The sequence below is a fragment of the Pseudopodoces humilis genome, chromosome 1 (genome assembly GCF_049639895.1).
Source record: "Pseudopodoces humilis isolate 2021_Gansu_Grassland_sample_001 chromosome 1, ASM4963989v1, whole genome shotgun sequence".
NCBI classification, from domain to species: domain Eukaryota; kingdom Metazoa; phylum Chordata; class Aves; order Passeriformes; family Paridae; genus Pseudopodoces; species Pseudopodoces humilis.
Genome location: NC_142200.1, coordinates 128,586,215 through 128,600,415, shown reverse-complemented (window position 1 = coordinate 128,600,415; position 14,201 = coordinate 128,586,215). Strand labels below are relative to the sequence as shown.

General features: G+C 35.5%; 1 protein-coding gene across 1 annotated transcript in view; it reads left to right on the top strand.

The window, feature by feature from the left end:
- VPS50 (VPS50 subunit of EARP/GARPII complex) overlaps positions 1–14,201 on the top strand; it is a 76,499-nt gene that overhangs the window by 15,820 nt on the left and 46,478 nt on the right. Inside the window, exons 6-12 of the mRNA XM_005518801.3 lie at positions 2,482–2,552; positions 2,966–3,083; positions 3,180–3,215; positions 5,684–5,766; positions 7,384–7,426; positions 10,102–10,200; positions 13,156–13,296. Of these exons, the coding sequence (XP_005518858.2) occupies positions 2,482–2,552; positions 2,966–3,083; positions 3,180–3,215; positions 5,684–5,766; positions 7,384–7,426; positions 10,102–10,200; positions 13,156–13,296 (591 nt within the window). The remainder of the gene's footprint in view (positions 1–2,481; positions 2,553–2,965; positions 3,084–3,179; positions 3,216–5,683; positions 5,767–7,383; positions 7,427–10,101; positions 10,201–13,155; positions 13,297–14,201) is intronic.

Below are 14,201 nucleotides of genomic sequence, written 5' to 3'. Positions count from 1 at the left end.
ATTAAATTAGTCTGAGAATGATCCTGTGGTGAATACTTCTGTTTGTGTTCAGCGCCTTACAACACCACTGTTATACTGATGATTATGGCAATTCTTATTTTGGGCAAGAAGCTGGAGAGACTGTGGAAGAACAAGCATGGCTTCCTGGCTATTAATCTGTGGTTGATGTCATGGAGCTGCAATTATTTTCCTCTTATCCAGAGGATGCAACATCCTCCTTTGTTCCCTTGTTCTTAGGCCAGTGCATCCAGCCTTAGTGTGGTTGTCATCGGTGTTCTGGTATCATTGCCTGGTGAAAGGAGTGCTGCTATTTAAAGAACAGTGGAGGGGGGAAGTGACCATTGCTTGTGTCATCCCCTACAATAGGAGGTGTAAGCAAAAGGTTGTAACAGTAAAGTTGTTTTAGTTAAAGGGGCGAGGTGGGAAGCTATTGCAGAAGGAGGCTGGTAAGTGCTACAGTGGTTGAGTCTTCACAAGATAGTGTAGAAGGGGGAGAAAGGGTAATTGTATGGTACAAAAATCTTCTGATATTATTTCACTGTTGTGTGGCTTTGAAATTGATAGTCTTGAGTGAGTACTGCTTTTTCTAAATCCAGCAGCTTCACTTAGAAAACCTCTCACTGCATAATGGAACTGCAGCAAATGTTCTTGCATTTTGCCGTGTAATGTTAATGTTCTTATTTCAGATATCTTAGTGATGTGCACCTGTTTTATACCAAGAAGTGCTTTCAGATGTTCCAAAGGGACGGTTAAAAATCCATTGTGCCAGTAAAAGTCTTTTTAAAACTTTTCCTAAATGCATTTGTGCCTGATTAAGTCAGTAATTCTTCAGTGTTACTTATGGGCACAGGCCTGCACAGGTATTCTTGTCAGTAGATTTATTGGAGATTTTTGGTGGGCATTATAGGTCTGACTTACCCAGTGATTCATGAAATGAACCTTCTGCTGTGCTGAACTTGTAATGGCAGCTCCAGTTCAGTGTTCAACTACAGTAACAGATCATTACAAGAATCAAAAATACAATTGAACATGTCTCCTGCACACATTTTCACTGTGCAAAGTGTAGTTTAGGGATATCATGGTTTGATTCCCATGCCTAGTACGAAGTACTGGTTTAAGTACAGCCTGTTAAGGCATGCCTGTGGCCACAAGGGGCATAGCACAGACACAGGATAAGGGATCTATGGTTTTCTGTTCTTGGAAGAAATACATGCTTTAGGAACAACCAGTGGGTGAAAGACTGTTTTTTGAGAAGAGAAAAACTGTATTTAGCCCTAAATGCTGGGCAGAAGACTCCCTCTTTGGGAATATTTAGACTGCACTCTCTCCCCATTCCTCTCCATCCAGTCACGTTCAAAGGAGAGATTTTACAGAGTCTTTGCAAGAGGCAAGTCTGCAGTGGAGTTGCTCCTTATTGTATGTGTTTCCTCATGAACAAGGGAACAGTGGCTTTTTGAAGTGGCTGGTATTTTAAAAGTATGTTTTTAGAGAGAAGTAGGTATTGAGGAAAATAATCTTTGCATTTGATTTCTTAAGATATTTTGCATATCAGCAACTAGGCTGTCATTTATACAAAAGCAACACTGGTAACATAAAGGACCAGGTTCTGGTGGAAGATGCAGTTTAGTGATTTTGGAGACTGACCACGAGCTGATCTAAAACTGAGCTGAACTTTGAACTCATTTTTGCTTGTCATGTTATTAGAATTAGATTAGTTTTCAAAGTGAAAATCTCCCTTCTCATGGAAAGCACTTGGTATGTTTTGAAATAAGGAGCAGAATTAAAAAATAAAAATAAATAAAGATCTAATCTCTTTTTCTGTAGCCTGGGGAAAGAATTCACTTTTCTGCAGAGCTGTTCTAACAAAAGAAATCCTAGTAGTTATATTAAAACATTTATTTTTTTTTTTCAGGAGTTGAGATTATGCTAGGTACTTCACTGAGTCAAAATCAAGCTAAATTCAGGTCACCTCTGCTGAAGAATTTTCAGTTGAAAGTCAACAGGATACAATTAACATTCATTATGATATGGCATCTATTAAATTGGTGGAACACAAGTGCTTCTGAACAAGAAAGTGCTGTGTGAAACATAATTTGTTTTTTCTCTTTTTTTGTTTTGCTGCTCTCTGGCATTTTAATGCAAATTAAGCTCTGTGCTTCTATCCCTGAAGCTTTGATCATTCTGTTGTAATGGTATAGAAATTCTTAGGCTAAATGTGTAATATATAAATGTAGAGGGTCCCACTGTAATGAAAACGGATTTCAACTATCTTATCTTCAAAAGAGAATTGTATTTCAAAATATAGTTTATATTAATGTTAAATTGCAGTGCTTAGTATATAAAATGATGAAACAAATAATATATAAAGTAACTCTATAAAGTCATTATAACATCTCAAGAGAAATCTACTAATCAGTAGTCTTCATTGGTGTGTAACTTGTATATTTGTTTAACCTTCTTGTCTCTGTTGTCTCTCTGTAGGAACTTGAACGTGTTACATCATTGCAGAATGGCCTTCAGTTAGCAGCGGTTATCTGCACGGATGGAAGAAGGTATCTTGCTTAAGGAACTGCAGAGATTGAGAGTGGGGAAGTATTTAACAGAAAATCTATAAACTCAGGAAGTTTTTTAGCTGATGATATTTCCTGTTTATGTGCTGAATCCTGTTTGAAGCAGTAGTAGTTGTAGATACTGAAACAGTTGCAAACTCTTGCAGCTCTCATTTTTGTGGTTGGGAGTTCTTTTTGAAACAGAAAGCTTTAGAGCTGTACCACTGATCCACAGACAAGTGCAGAAGGGAGGATGTACCTTCTTAGTATGTTGGTACAATCTCATTTTCTGAGTTTCCCTATCAATGCTGAAAATCTTATTTTCTACCATGTGTTTTGTTGGACTTATTAGAATTGATTAGAAGTAAGTTTTCTATTACGAATTGCTGCAGATTATGTTAATTTTTATCTTGCAGACACCTGAATATAGCAAAGGAAGGCTTCACACAAACCAGTTTGGGGCTCCTTGCAAATCAGAGGAAACGACAGTTGCTTATTGGACTGCTGAAGTCTCTGAGAACAATAAAAACACTGGTATGTACAGTTGTTTTTGTTCAGTGACAAATATTTTTCTTCATTTCTCTGTAGTAATGACTAGAATTTTTTTTCACTTTTTTTTTTTTATTTTAGCAAAGAACTGATGTACGTTTGAGTGAGATGTTGGAGGTAAGTCCCTACCAGACTGGTATGATTTGAAGCTATTCTAAGTCTACATTTCCCACTCATCTTAATTTTGTCCCTTCCTTTTCTCTTGCAAACAGGGTGTGTGCATGGGATGAAATTATGTTTTTATTCTTCTTTTCAATTGAGAAAAACTTTGTATCAAATTAGATAGCCCATCTGTTGGGGGAGAGTATCAAAAACTCCTTCCCACCTTTAGATCTGGGCACTGAAGCTTGAGTTAATTCACTAAAAATGCTGTGGGGTCTTCCCTTATCCCTGCTCTCAATTTATACCTCTTTTCTTAGCCTGATATTTGGGGGGGGAAGAAAAAAAAAAGATGAGATTTAGCTGATTGTTGATATGCTGGGTCTGGATAATGAATTTTTATTGATATAAATATGTATAGATATAGACATATATATACAAATATATAGATGCATCCCTGCTTGGTATTTTATTTGTAAATGTAGTAGCCTTCTGTCGTTATTCATTGGGTTGGCTTTTTAATTCCATTGTAGAAAACATTGCAGCATGCAGGCCATGACACTAAAAATTCTAATGCTGTTATGTATACTGCCTAAAAATGCTCTAGGCATCAGTTCTGCACAGAGCAAACTAAGATCTTGTCTTTAGGTGTTGAATTATATGAAGGAAAGCCTCAGGATTTTATTGACAGCTATAGTACATGTCGTGTAACAATTTTGACTTGCAAGTTTGCCAAGTATTTACAGCTAAACTGGATGGAATGTCATGATGACAATACCCAGTTATTAAATTTGGAAATTGAATCTTCATAGTTTTAACTTTGAGGATTCTGGGAATTTAATTCCATCTTGAGTAAGTCGCCATGTGTCAGCAAGCTTTCTCACTCTTTACCAAGCAAACTGCACTCATTTTCAGGTGACATAAATGCTTTCTGCTCAGTAAGCCCTGTACAATGATTAGCTTTTAATTTCTGTCCTGTATTTTGCTACACAGGAAATAAACTCTTCACTATCTACTGGCAGTTGTTGTCCTGAGGGGGCGTGGGTGTTGCATTCACACACAGATGATAATGTCTGATTATAATAATTGGTCAGTGATTTTTAAGGGCTGGAACTGCTGTTTTTGGCAGAGTGCAGTTTTGGAGCTGTGCTCAATGTCTGCTTCCAGTAAGTTATCTGAACTACTGACCCATTTATTTTCTGTATTCCAAGAAGGTAGTAGGTTGGAATATGCATGAGAACTATTAGTAGCCACTCTCAGAAGAGCATTTTGAAAGGATTCCCAATTAAAAAAAGACCTGGAATGAAGCTACAGTAGCTTACAGGGCTGAGCAACATCTGGAATATATTAATATTATATCTTACACAAGCAGGCTTTCTGATTTGAGCACTGTTAGACTTAATGGAGCAAGTACCAGGTTTCCAGTGGAGAGAGACTTAAAGAGTTATAAATACAGAAGTTGTTTTACACCAGTGTACTGTTCTGTTTTCATCTAATGCATAATGTGTTTGGGTTTTTTTTGTGTTTTTTAATAAAATTCAATCTGCATTAGAACATTGCTGTTAAAACCAATTTAATTTCAGAAACTCCTCTATGATAATAGCTGAATATGAATTACCCTTGCGTTTTTACTCTTCAATCAATGACCGAACTTCCAGTAACAGCTTTGCATTTGAGCTCTCTAAAGCACATAATAGAACAGATGTAATTATGACAAAAACCAGAAGCTCTTAGCTATTAAAGAGGATTTCTCTTATTCCAGGATTCTTTCTGGTCTCATGTCTAATAGAACACAAAAATAATAGGTATATCTGAGGCAATGCCCATGTCTTGTTGGTAGCATCCTTGGGTTTTACATTTTTGTGTGTATATTTTTGTTTTGTCCCGACATCCTCATAATGCTTCCTGATTGAGATGTCTACGTGTTGGATATTCATCTTATATATTAGGACAATGCATCCATAGTGTGTTCTTTGTTTCCTGAGGCCTTCTGTGACTCTGTTGTGTTTAAGTTAATTTCTAATGAGCTGGGTGTGTCAATTTTAAATAGTGTTTATTTGGGTATGTTGGTTCCCAACATTCCCATAATGTTGGGAATGTCTTCCTTGTCTCCTTTTGAGTTTTATGAACTGTGGGAACAGCCTGTCAGTGCCTGAACTAACCTCTTTCCATGTTCATGAATAGTTTACTGGAAAGATGTTAGTTGTTCTGTAATAAAAGCTTTGTGATGTATTTTTTATGTATGGATAAGGAAACAATACAGAAAGTTGTTAGCATAAGGTAATGTATTACCCAGTGTGTTTTCAGATCTTGCTAACTCTAAACTACTTGCACATTAAATGCTGCAGTAGACCCTCACTCTTTACTGTATAGACAAAGTGGAGAGGCAAAGTATTTTATTTTTAATGTTTATACATAAGCATGCAAGCAAAAATGGGTATTGCACTGTTGCTTCAGATGAGCTGTCAATTGTATTTTATCCTAAGGAAGAGGATTATCCAGGAGCTATTCAGCTGTGCTTGGAATGCCAGAAAGCCGCCAGCACTTTCAAACACTACAGTTGTATAAGGTAGGGTGACATTATGCAGATGTCAGCTTCTGTATGATTTTATTTGTAAGTAGTATAAAATAGTGATCATTGATTCTCATTCTCTAAAGAAAGTTTAATTGAAAAGTAATTTTTAGCTTAGAAAATTAAAATTGTGGCAGTTACAAAAGTGTAAGTATTCTCTGTAGTATCCCACCTCCCTCTACAACAACTAACCATTCTTCACAGTCATAACAGCACATAATCAATGTTTAGACTATATGATTGTTTTGTAACTGTTGTAATATGTTGGCAGGTTAAATTTCAAAGTAAAAGTGAATTACAGCTGTGCTCCAGCCTTTCACCTAGAGATACCTGAGCTGAGTTTTTAATGAGAAGTTTTTATTCTGGAATTTATTTGTCTATAGTAAGATGGCTTCTGCAGGATAACTTACCCTGATTCTTGTCAATGAAATTAGGAAGTGCAGACTTTCATGCTGACATGAAGAAATTGCTTTCAGAATCTCAGAATCAAAACAAATCCAAATAGCTGCAGTTCTTAATTTAGAAAGACTTAATGTTTTCATTGCTTTAAAAAAAAAAAAAAAAAGAAATAGTAGGGAATGCTCACAAACTCCAGCAGGAGATGTAGTAACATTACTGTGAAGGTTGTTCTGTTTGAAGGTTCATTGCATATAGAGAAACTATTATAAAGAAATACTGGCTACTCTTTTTAGTGTTTAATGGTTTTTAATGGGCTTTTTGATGCCTTTTTTTCTGCTTAAACTTTTCTTTGGTGGGTGTTGTACCCAATTTATCTAATGGAAACAAAAAAGAGGGTGATGGGTGTTATCATTTAAGCATAGGGAATTAAGCAGAGATGCTAGAATCCGTCTTTTGATAATTAATGTTGGCCCCTAAACAGAAAATTCACAGCCCAGAAGGAAGTTGTCTAAAATCAGATGTGGTGATTATTTAATGAAAACTGTGCTTTCTGTGCTAGAAGAGAATATTGTGCCTATTTCTTTGTTGCTTTGACCCTTCAAAACAAAACCATAGTAGGTTTTTGTTTTTTTTTTTTTTTTGATTGCTGCTCTTCTGAAAGTTTTAAAGCCGTTTGTCTCAAAGGGGCAGTGGTGCCTTTCTTTTTCATAAGTAGTTTCTCTTATGGTAGCTATTTTTGTTAATTTGTTATACCAACTTTGAATATTTCTCTGAAAAAGCTTAAATTCTCTTTTTCCTATAGCATTTCTGTAAGTGGTTCCTGAGCAACAAATTAAAAAATTACTGTAGTTTGCTAAGACTTGACAGCCCTGACCTTTCTGGGTATGTTCTGCTGTAGACCACAGTGCCATACAAAAACATTTATAGCAAGTTTCTTGGGGGTTGGGAATGTCTTTGAATGCTTGGCTAAATCCTAGCAGGACAGAGTCTTATTTAGATCCTCTTAACACTGTTGCATTACAAACCTAGAATAATATGCCTTTCCACACAGCAGTGATGCGATGGTGCCAGTCTGACACAGCAACAGCAGCTAAATGGTTTATGATGAACTACTATGTTGTGGCTCAGTAGCAGGGTTTTTAGAAATAAGAAATGGTCTGAAATGTTTATATTAGCAGTAATTGTATTCTAAACATTTTTTTCATTCATCAATAGTGAGTTAAATTCAAAACTGCAAGACACCCTGGAACAAATAGAGGTAAGAATTAATATACTGTTATTAAGTATATGTTAATATTTAATCTCTAAGTATGTCCTAGGATTTAGTCTCTAAATGCTAGAGATTTCTGGTCAAATGTTGTTAGCAATTACAGAATGTGTACATTTCTTTCAAATACTCTCTTTGGATGCTGTAGCCATTGCTGTTCATATAGACTTCAGTGCTATAATCAACCTAAATGCTCTGCAATATGTTATCATTTTATGACCCAGTTCATTAGTTGTGCTCGCTGTAAGTGGTAGAGCAGTCGAATTAAAAAAGTCACATAACACTTGAAGTATTGAACTTCTAAAGAGTTGTGGAAATAAATTTATAGCAAGCCAGTAGGTTTGGATAAGCTATACAAGAGATCACAGTTTCACAGGAAAATGTAGAGGTCAGCAATCTGGAAACTGCTGGATAGGACCAGTGCTAAGCTGTAGGAAATAAGACTTGAATAGCTGTGAAGGATGAGACTAAAGCTGGTTTTAGTTGGTAGACAATATCACAAAAGCAAAGGAAAATAAAATGTTAAGTGTCTTCCTGGAAATTGGTGGGGGAAAGGGAATTCTTTGAACTCCACTGCTAAGTAATTTTGAGCTGGAACTTGTCAAACTTTTTGTAAGAAGTCTAGCAATGTAGGTATGTATAATGTATATGTGAGCAGCTGTCTATACCCGTTGTTACATGCTCTTCAGAAAGTCAGACTAGTACATGTTTTATCATACCTTGTTATTTAATTCCCTTTAAAATTAAAACTTTGTCAATTTCCTTCAATTACGTCTTTGTACTTCAGCTTTTATGCAAAGCTTTTTTTTGTTCCTTTAGTCTTTCTTTGATAGTGCGTTGTTCAGAGCATGTCTGGTTCAAAAGAGCTGATGGAATGACTGTTTTCTTCCCACTCTAAAACAGGCTTTGTAAGAGTGAGCACTCATTTTCTCCTTGTGAGCAAATACTGATGTTGCTTAAAAGGAGACACACATCTTCCTTCTGGTAACAGCTTTGAAGAGCAAATTCTGGTCTTAGCAAAATATGATAAAATGTGCCATATTGGTTGGTGAAAAGCTACCTAAATAAGTGCATTCAAGATTTTTATTTACTCTTTTTGAATTTATAGAAATATCTTTCTTTCTGTCAAAGTATCTTATTTTCTACTGGACTTACGCCTCTGCATATGAAAGAAATATAAATCATCCTGGGGTCCATGGAGTACTGCTGAGAAATACATGGTCTAATTAATATAGAATAATATTCTGCTAGTTAGGATTTCAGTAATAAGTATTTTCCATAGTTTAGTGCCTCTACTTAAGTCCATTCCTCTTTCCTTTTTTTGTATTTCTTTAATTTAGATTTTAATATAGATTTTACTTTTATACTATGTTACAAATAAAATGCAAGGTAGTAATAGTGGAAAGAACTATTGAAAAATTCAATAAAAAAGATAAATGTTCTCTGTTTAAGAGCTCTGTTCATGGGCAGTTTGATATCCCAGTTTTTCTCTTTGTACAGCTGTTCTGCAAGAAACAACAGAAGGAATTTTTTTTAAAAAAATCAGTATATTTCTGAAATTCAAGTTGCTGACTAATGTTTTAGAGAAGTTCTGAATCTTTAGGCTAGTTGTTCTTTTACCATTTGGCTTAGGGAAGAAAGTGCAATGACCAACTCCCACCAAATCTCTGGAATTTACATAAAAAATATTTTGTGACTAATGATGTAATTCATTAAAATTTTCCAGTGGATTAAGTACATAACAGACTAAACACTCTTCTACTGTGGTTTCTATTTTTAAAAGCAAGACTGTATTGCAAGATCATTAAATAATAAGTGAAATGGTTTTAGTATCTAGCAAGGAAAGAAAATATTTGTTAACTGTGTATGTTATTGATCCATTCTGTTGTTATTTTTTTCATTGTTGATTGAAAAGGACTGGAGTTAGGTTGTGTATCTGACTATATTATGGTGTCTACATGAGAATTATATTATTAAGCTACACAATCAAATTCTTGAGAGCTTTATTAGTCATTAAATACATGATCCTATTGAAGTTTTTTTTCCACTTAGTTTACATGATAGATGAAATTCATTTGTAGCAGAGCTACTCAGTATGCTCAGACACAGCCCTGCTGGCAGAACCCATATTCGTGTTCTCTACTTTCTTTTTTGACTCTCTCATTGTTTACTGATTCTTGCGCGGATGTAGTATTCTATAAATGGCTGTCTTCCCAATGACAGATAATTTTTATTCAGATAGTGTTAGTTCCATTTAAGAGATGCAGTCAGAAGGTTAAGAAGTCTATAATTGAATTGATTGAGCTGAAACCCCCAGATCTGGGTTTTTCTTAGAGGTAGAAGTAAACCAATTTAGAAATCCCTGCTCTCACATATTGAGGTTCCTGGCCTTCTCAAAGTAAACATCACTCTGAATTTGACTTCAGTATTCTTGCTTGTTCTTGGGAGTGGCGGAATTCTTTGGCTGACACTGAAGCACTTACACTGCAAGAAGTAACACTTAAACACCTCAGAATAGTCCAGTCACATGCAGACTGGGTTACTTTACAACCATAATTATCACACTGGTTAAATAAACATCTTTCTCACTTGCTGTTGTTGAGGTAATTTATTACTTGGCCTGTTTTTATTTAGTGTTTAACACATTTTTTCTTTCATTTCTATAGGAACAATTGGATGTAGCACTTTCCAAAATATGCAAGAATTTTGATATCAATCATTATACAAAGGTTCAACAGGCTTACAGGCTGCTTGGAAAAACACAGGTTAGTACTTAACTTCTACGGAAGTCACAAAGAATAGTCACGTCACAGCATGAAGCTTTGAGTGCTGCGATGGAAATTCCTTTTCCTAATTGTTCTGGTTTAATCCCAGGTGGCAGCTAATCCCCACACAGCTGCTTGCTTCCTCCTCCTTGGAGGAGGATGTGTGATGGCAAAGTCAGGGGGCAGGCAGGTGCTCAGTCATCCCCAGGACAGCAGGACTGCATCATGTGTAACAGTGACTTGTGAAGACAAACTTCATCACTCCAAACATCCCCCATTCTGTCTTCCTGCCCCAGCTTTTATTACTAAGCATGACACCATATATTATGGAATATCCTTTTGGTCAGTTGGGGTCAGGTGTCCTTGCTGTGTCTCCTCCCCACTCCTTGTGCACCCCCAGCCCATTCTGGAGGATTGGGGTGAGAAGCACGAAAGTGACCCTATGTAAGCCCTTCTCAGCAATGTCTAAAACATCTCTGAATTATCAACTGTTTCCAGCACAACTCAAAAACACAGCCCCATGCTCTGTACCAGCTACTGTAAAGAAAATTAACTCTATGCTATCCAAAACCAGCGCACTAATGCTGATGGATCTCGCCAAATATATATATATATACAAAGGTTTTTATAATGCTCATGTAATTTAACAAGTACTTGCTAAAGGTAAGCTGTGTGTTACTGCAAACTGTAGTTTTTTGGACATGTTATAACTGTAACTGTTGCATATTTCAGCTCTGTTTATACTGCTGTTCACACTATTCATTCTGTTTGGCCATGTGAATGCTATTTTTTATAGCTAGGTCTGTTTTTGGTTGTGCACAACCTCTGCCTTGAGTATTTCCATTTTATATTGTACTGTTAAAATGATGGGAATGTAACACGTGAGGAGATGGATTGTTTTGCAGTAAAATACATCCCATGGCATGTCAAACACATACTGTGGACATGTCCTGAAGGTTGTATCTGTGTGTGCCTAGAGCATTTTCTGTGTATATAAGGGTAGGCCTAAGTTCTCGCATAGGATGGAGTTCTCTTCCGTTTGGTGCACTGCCTTGAGTCTTCATACTGGTTTGTTTCTCTGAGAAGGAATTAACCAGTTTCTTTCAGAAGATATGAAGTATGGGAGCTAATACCAAGGTCTTGTGAAGTAAAGGGGATGAGGAGACATGAAATTCTTGGAGGTATGTTTTGTCAGTGATCAGTGCTCATAATACAGGCTGCATGTAGTGGTGGCAGTGTAACAGGGATTGATTTACTTAGGGAAGAGATTCCCCCAGAAAGTTGCTAAAGATGAAGTCAAAGCACCTGTCCCCTGATGAAGGCAGGACAAGAGCCCAAATAATTTTTTATTATGCTTGGGTTTTTTAATGCTCTTTCCAGATTTCAGGAGCATATCTGATATAAGATTGCCTTTCTTGGGTTTGTCTTAAATTTTTGTTCATGTGTTTTGCTTCTTTCTAATTAGAACCTTTCTAGCAAAGTTGGGTTCTTTCTTTCCTGGCTTGACTGTAATAACAATGTAGCTCTGCAATAGGGGATAGAAATGGATTTATCTTCCCATACTTAGTTAATGTGCAGAACTATTGGAATGTCTAAAGATTGCAACCTTAAAATCAGGGGAGAAGATTAATTAGACTTTTTCATTTTTTAGTGCACTGAATTGAATTTCTTATTTACTGAATAAAAGTAGATACAATGCATTCACTGCATGTCAAGTGCATGACATGTTGAGAAAGACAGATATTTGTTGGAGAGGAATGAAGTTTCTGACAAAATGAAAATGTTATTTTTTACTGCATGGTTTTGCTTGCTTTGTTCCATTACAGAGCGACTTGGTTTTGACATTTTTTTATTACTAGTAAAGTATGTATTTTAAACTTGCCCTGAAAATAATTCAATTGCATTGTTATTCAAATCTCTCCCGTATTTACCTTTTCTCAGTAAGCAAAATGTCAAGATCCTTCGGTATCTTCAATACTTTACATTATTTAATTTGTCATTCTGTTTTCTTCGACTAATTCAAGTTAGGACTAGCTATAGAAGATGGTCTGTTTTCAATGGGATTTAAGTAGAATTGCTTCTTCATTTCTTATGGAGTGATTGAGTTCTCAGCTCTTGTCAGTAGATAAAAATGTCAAATAGGACGTAGTGAAACTGAACACTTTCAAATCTGCTGATTATATGTAAGTGAAAATGGTGAGAAAATTCAGTTTCTGAAATGGAATAATGTTATATGCAATTTATTAACAACAGGGACATTTGGGAAACCTCCTGACCAGAAACTCAGACCTGATTATGGCAAAATGAATATGATACATAGTCATTATGTAACTTTTAGTACATGTAACTTTTTCCTGGAAAAGGTAGTCTTTTTTTTTAAACAGATGTCTTTTTTTTTTCTACCAAAAAGAGGAGTGTTATTGGAAATTTATTTATATGATGTGCATGCCTTTCTCTAATGCTTAATTGTACTTTGGATTTTTCACTCTGGAAAGTGGATGAAGACTTTGTAATTGTGCTTTTAATTTTAATGATTGCAAAGGAAATATTTTTTATTTAGTTAGCAGTGTTTCCACTGAGAGAAAGAGTATGAATCTCAAGTAATTTATTTTTTGACACATTATCAGTGATTGGGAGGGTAAATAAATGAGTGAGCAAATTCTGGAATTAACTATAGATTATTAATATTTACTAGTGACAGTGCATAAAAAACCCTAAATTACAGAGGGAAGATAGCAGAGGAAACTGATTCTACTTGCAATACCTGAACTCTTTTATGTGACCATATTGTAATATTACCAAGATCTGTGTTAGGTATTTTTGAGAGATTGGAGGACATGCTTACAAGTGTTCAGTACTGAAAAATATGTATGTTAAAAGATGATGGCTAAGAGATGATGGCATATGACAAATTGAATTTTACTATTTGATTTTATGTTGCTCCATTTCTTTCAGACAGCAATGGACCAGTTACATATGCACTTCACCCAAGCCATTCACAACACCGTGTTTCAAGTGGTCCTTGGATATGTGGAGCTGTGTGCAGGAAACACAGACACCAAGTTTCAGAAATTACAGTACAAAGACCTCTGTACAGTATGTAATTCTTGCATATATGTATGGTTTTTAATCTGAATCTTCTCACTGTTGTAGGTGCACCTTTTGTCAGTAGGGACCCTGTAGCTACTCTAGTTTCTTAATACAGCTTATGACTATTTGAGATATTTGTTACTCATAACTTAATGTTGATTTTGATTGCACTAAATCTTAGCACCTTGGAGTTACTGTCCACTCCATCTGACAAATAAACACCAAGATTTAAAAATGTGTGTCTTCAGTATGATATGCTACTGGAAATAGTTATTGGAATAATTGTGTTTGAACTTTATTCCAGTGCATTTAGGAAGTATTCACACTTTCTCTGATACTGCATTTCAGTAAGAATTCTTGTAAAGATTCTAATTTAATTTGAGTCTTCCTATTGTTCCTGACTTTGTATCATTCATTTTCATTCTCATATTTAATTTTGCAATTTCGATGCCAGGATAAGGGACAGCTATAATATTGAGATGCAAAAGTCTGATGATAGGCAGATCATGGGCTGGGAATATACATATATTTTCCTGTGCTACAAATTTTAAGTGCAGTTTCTTGCATATTTTTAATGTTGTTAGAATGAATTACTGTTCTTTGAGTAACATTTTTAGTTCACTCTTAAGTTTTTCACTTTGGATTTTACCGTTATACCCTGAGAAATTTTCTAAAACTTCAGTGATGGGGAAGAAGAACATGAGTTATTTTGGGTGGTTCTAACATTGAATTACAATTTGAAATTATGTTTCTATCTTGAATGTTCTTTAGGATGTTAGTTTCAGTCAAAGACTTAAGCCTTCATCATACTTCATCAACTTAAGGCCCCACCACATCAGTTGCAATTTATTAAGTTAAAATACAGTCACATGGAGAAAAAAATTCATATTCTGATCCATTTTCTGGTTTTT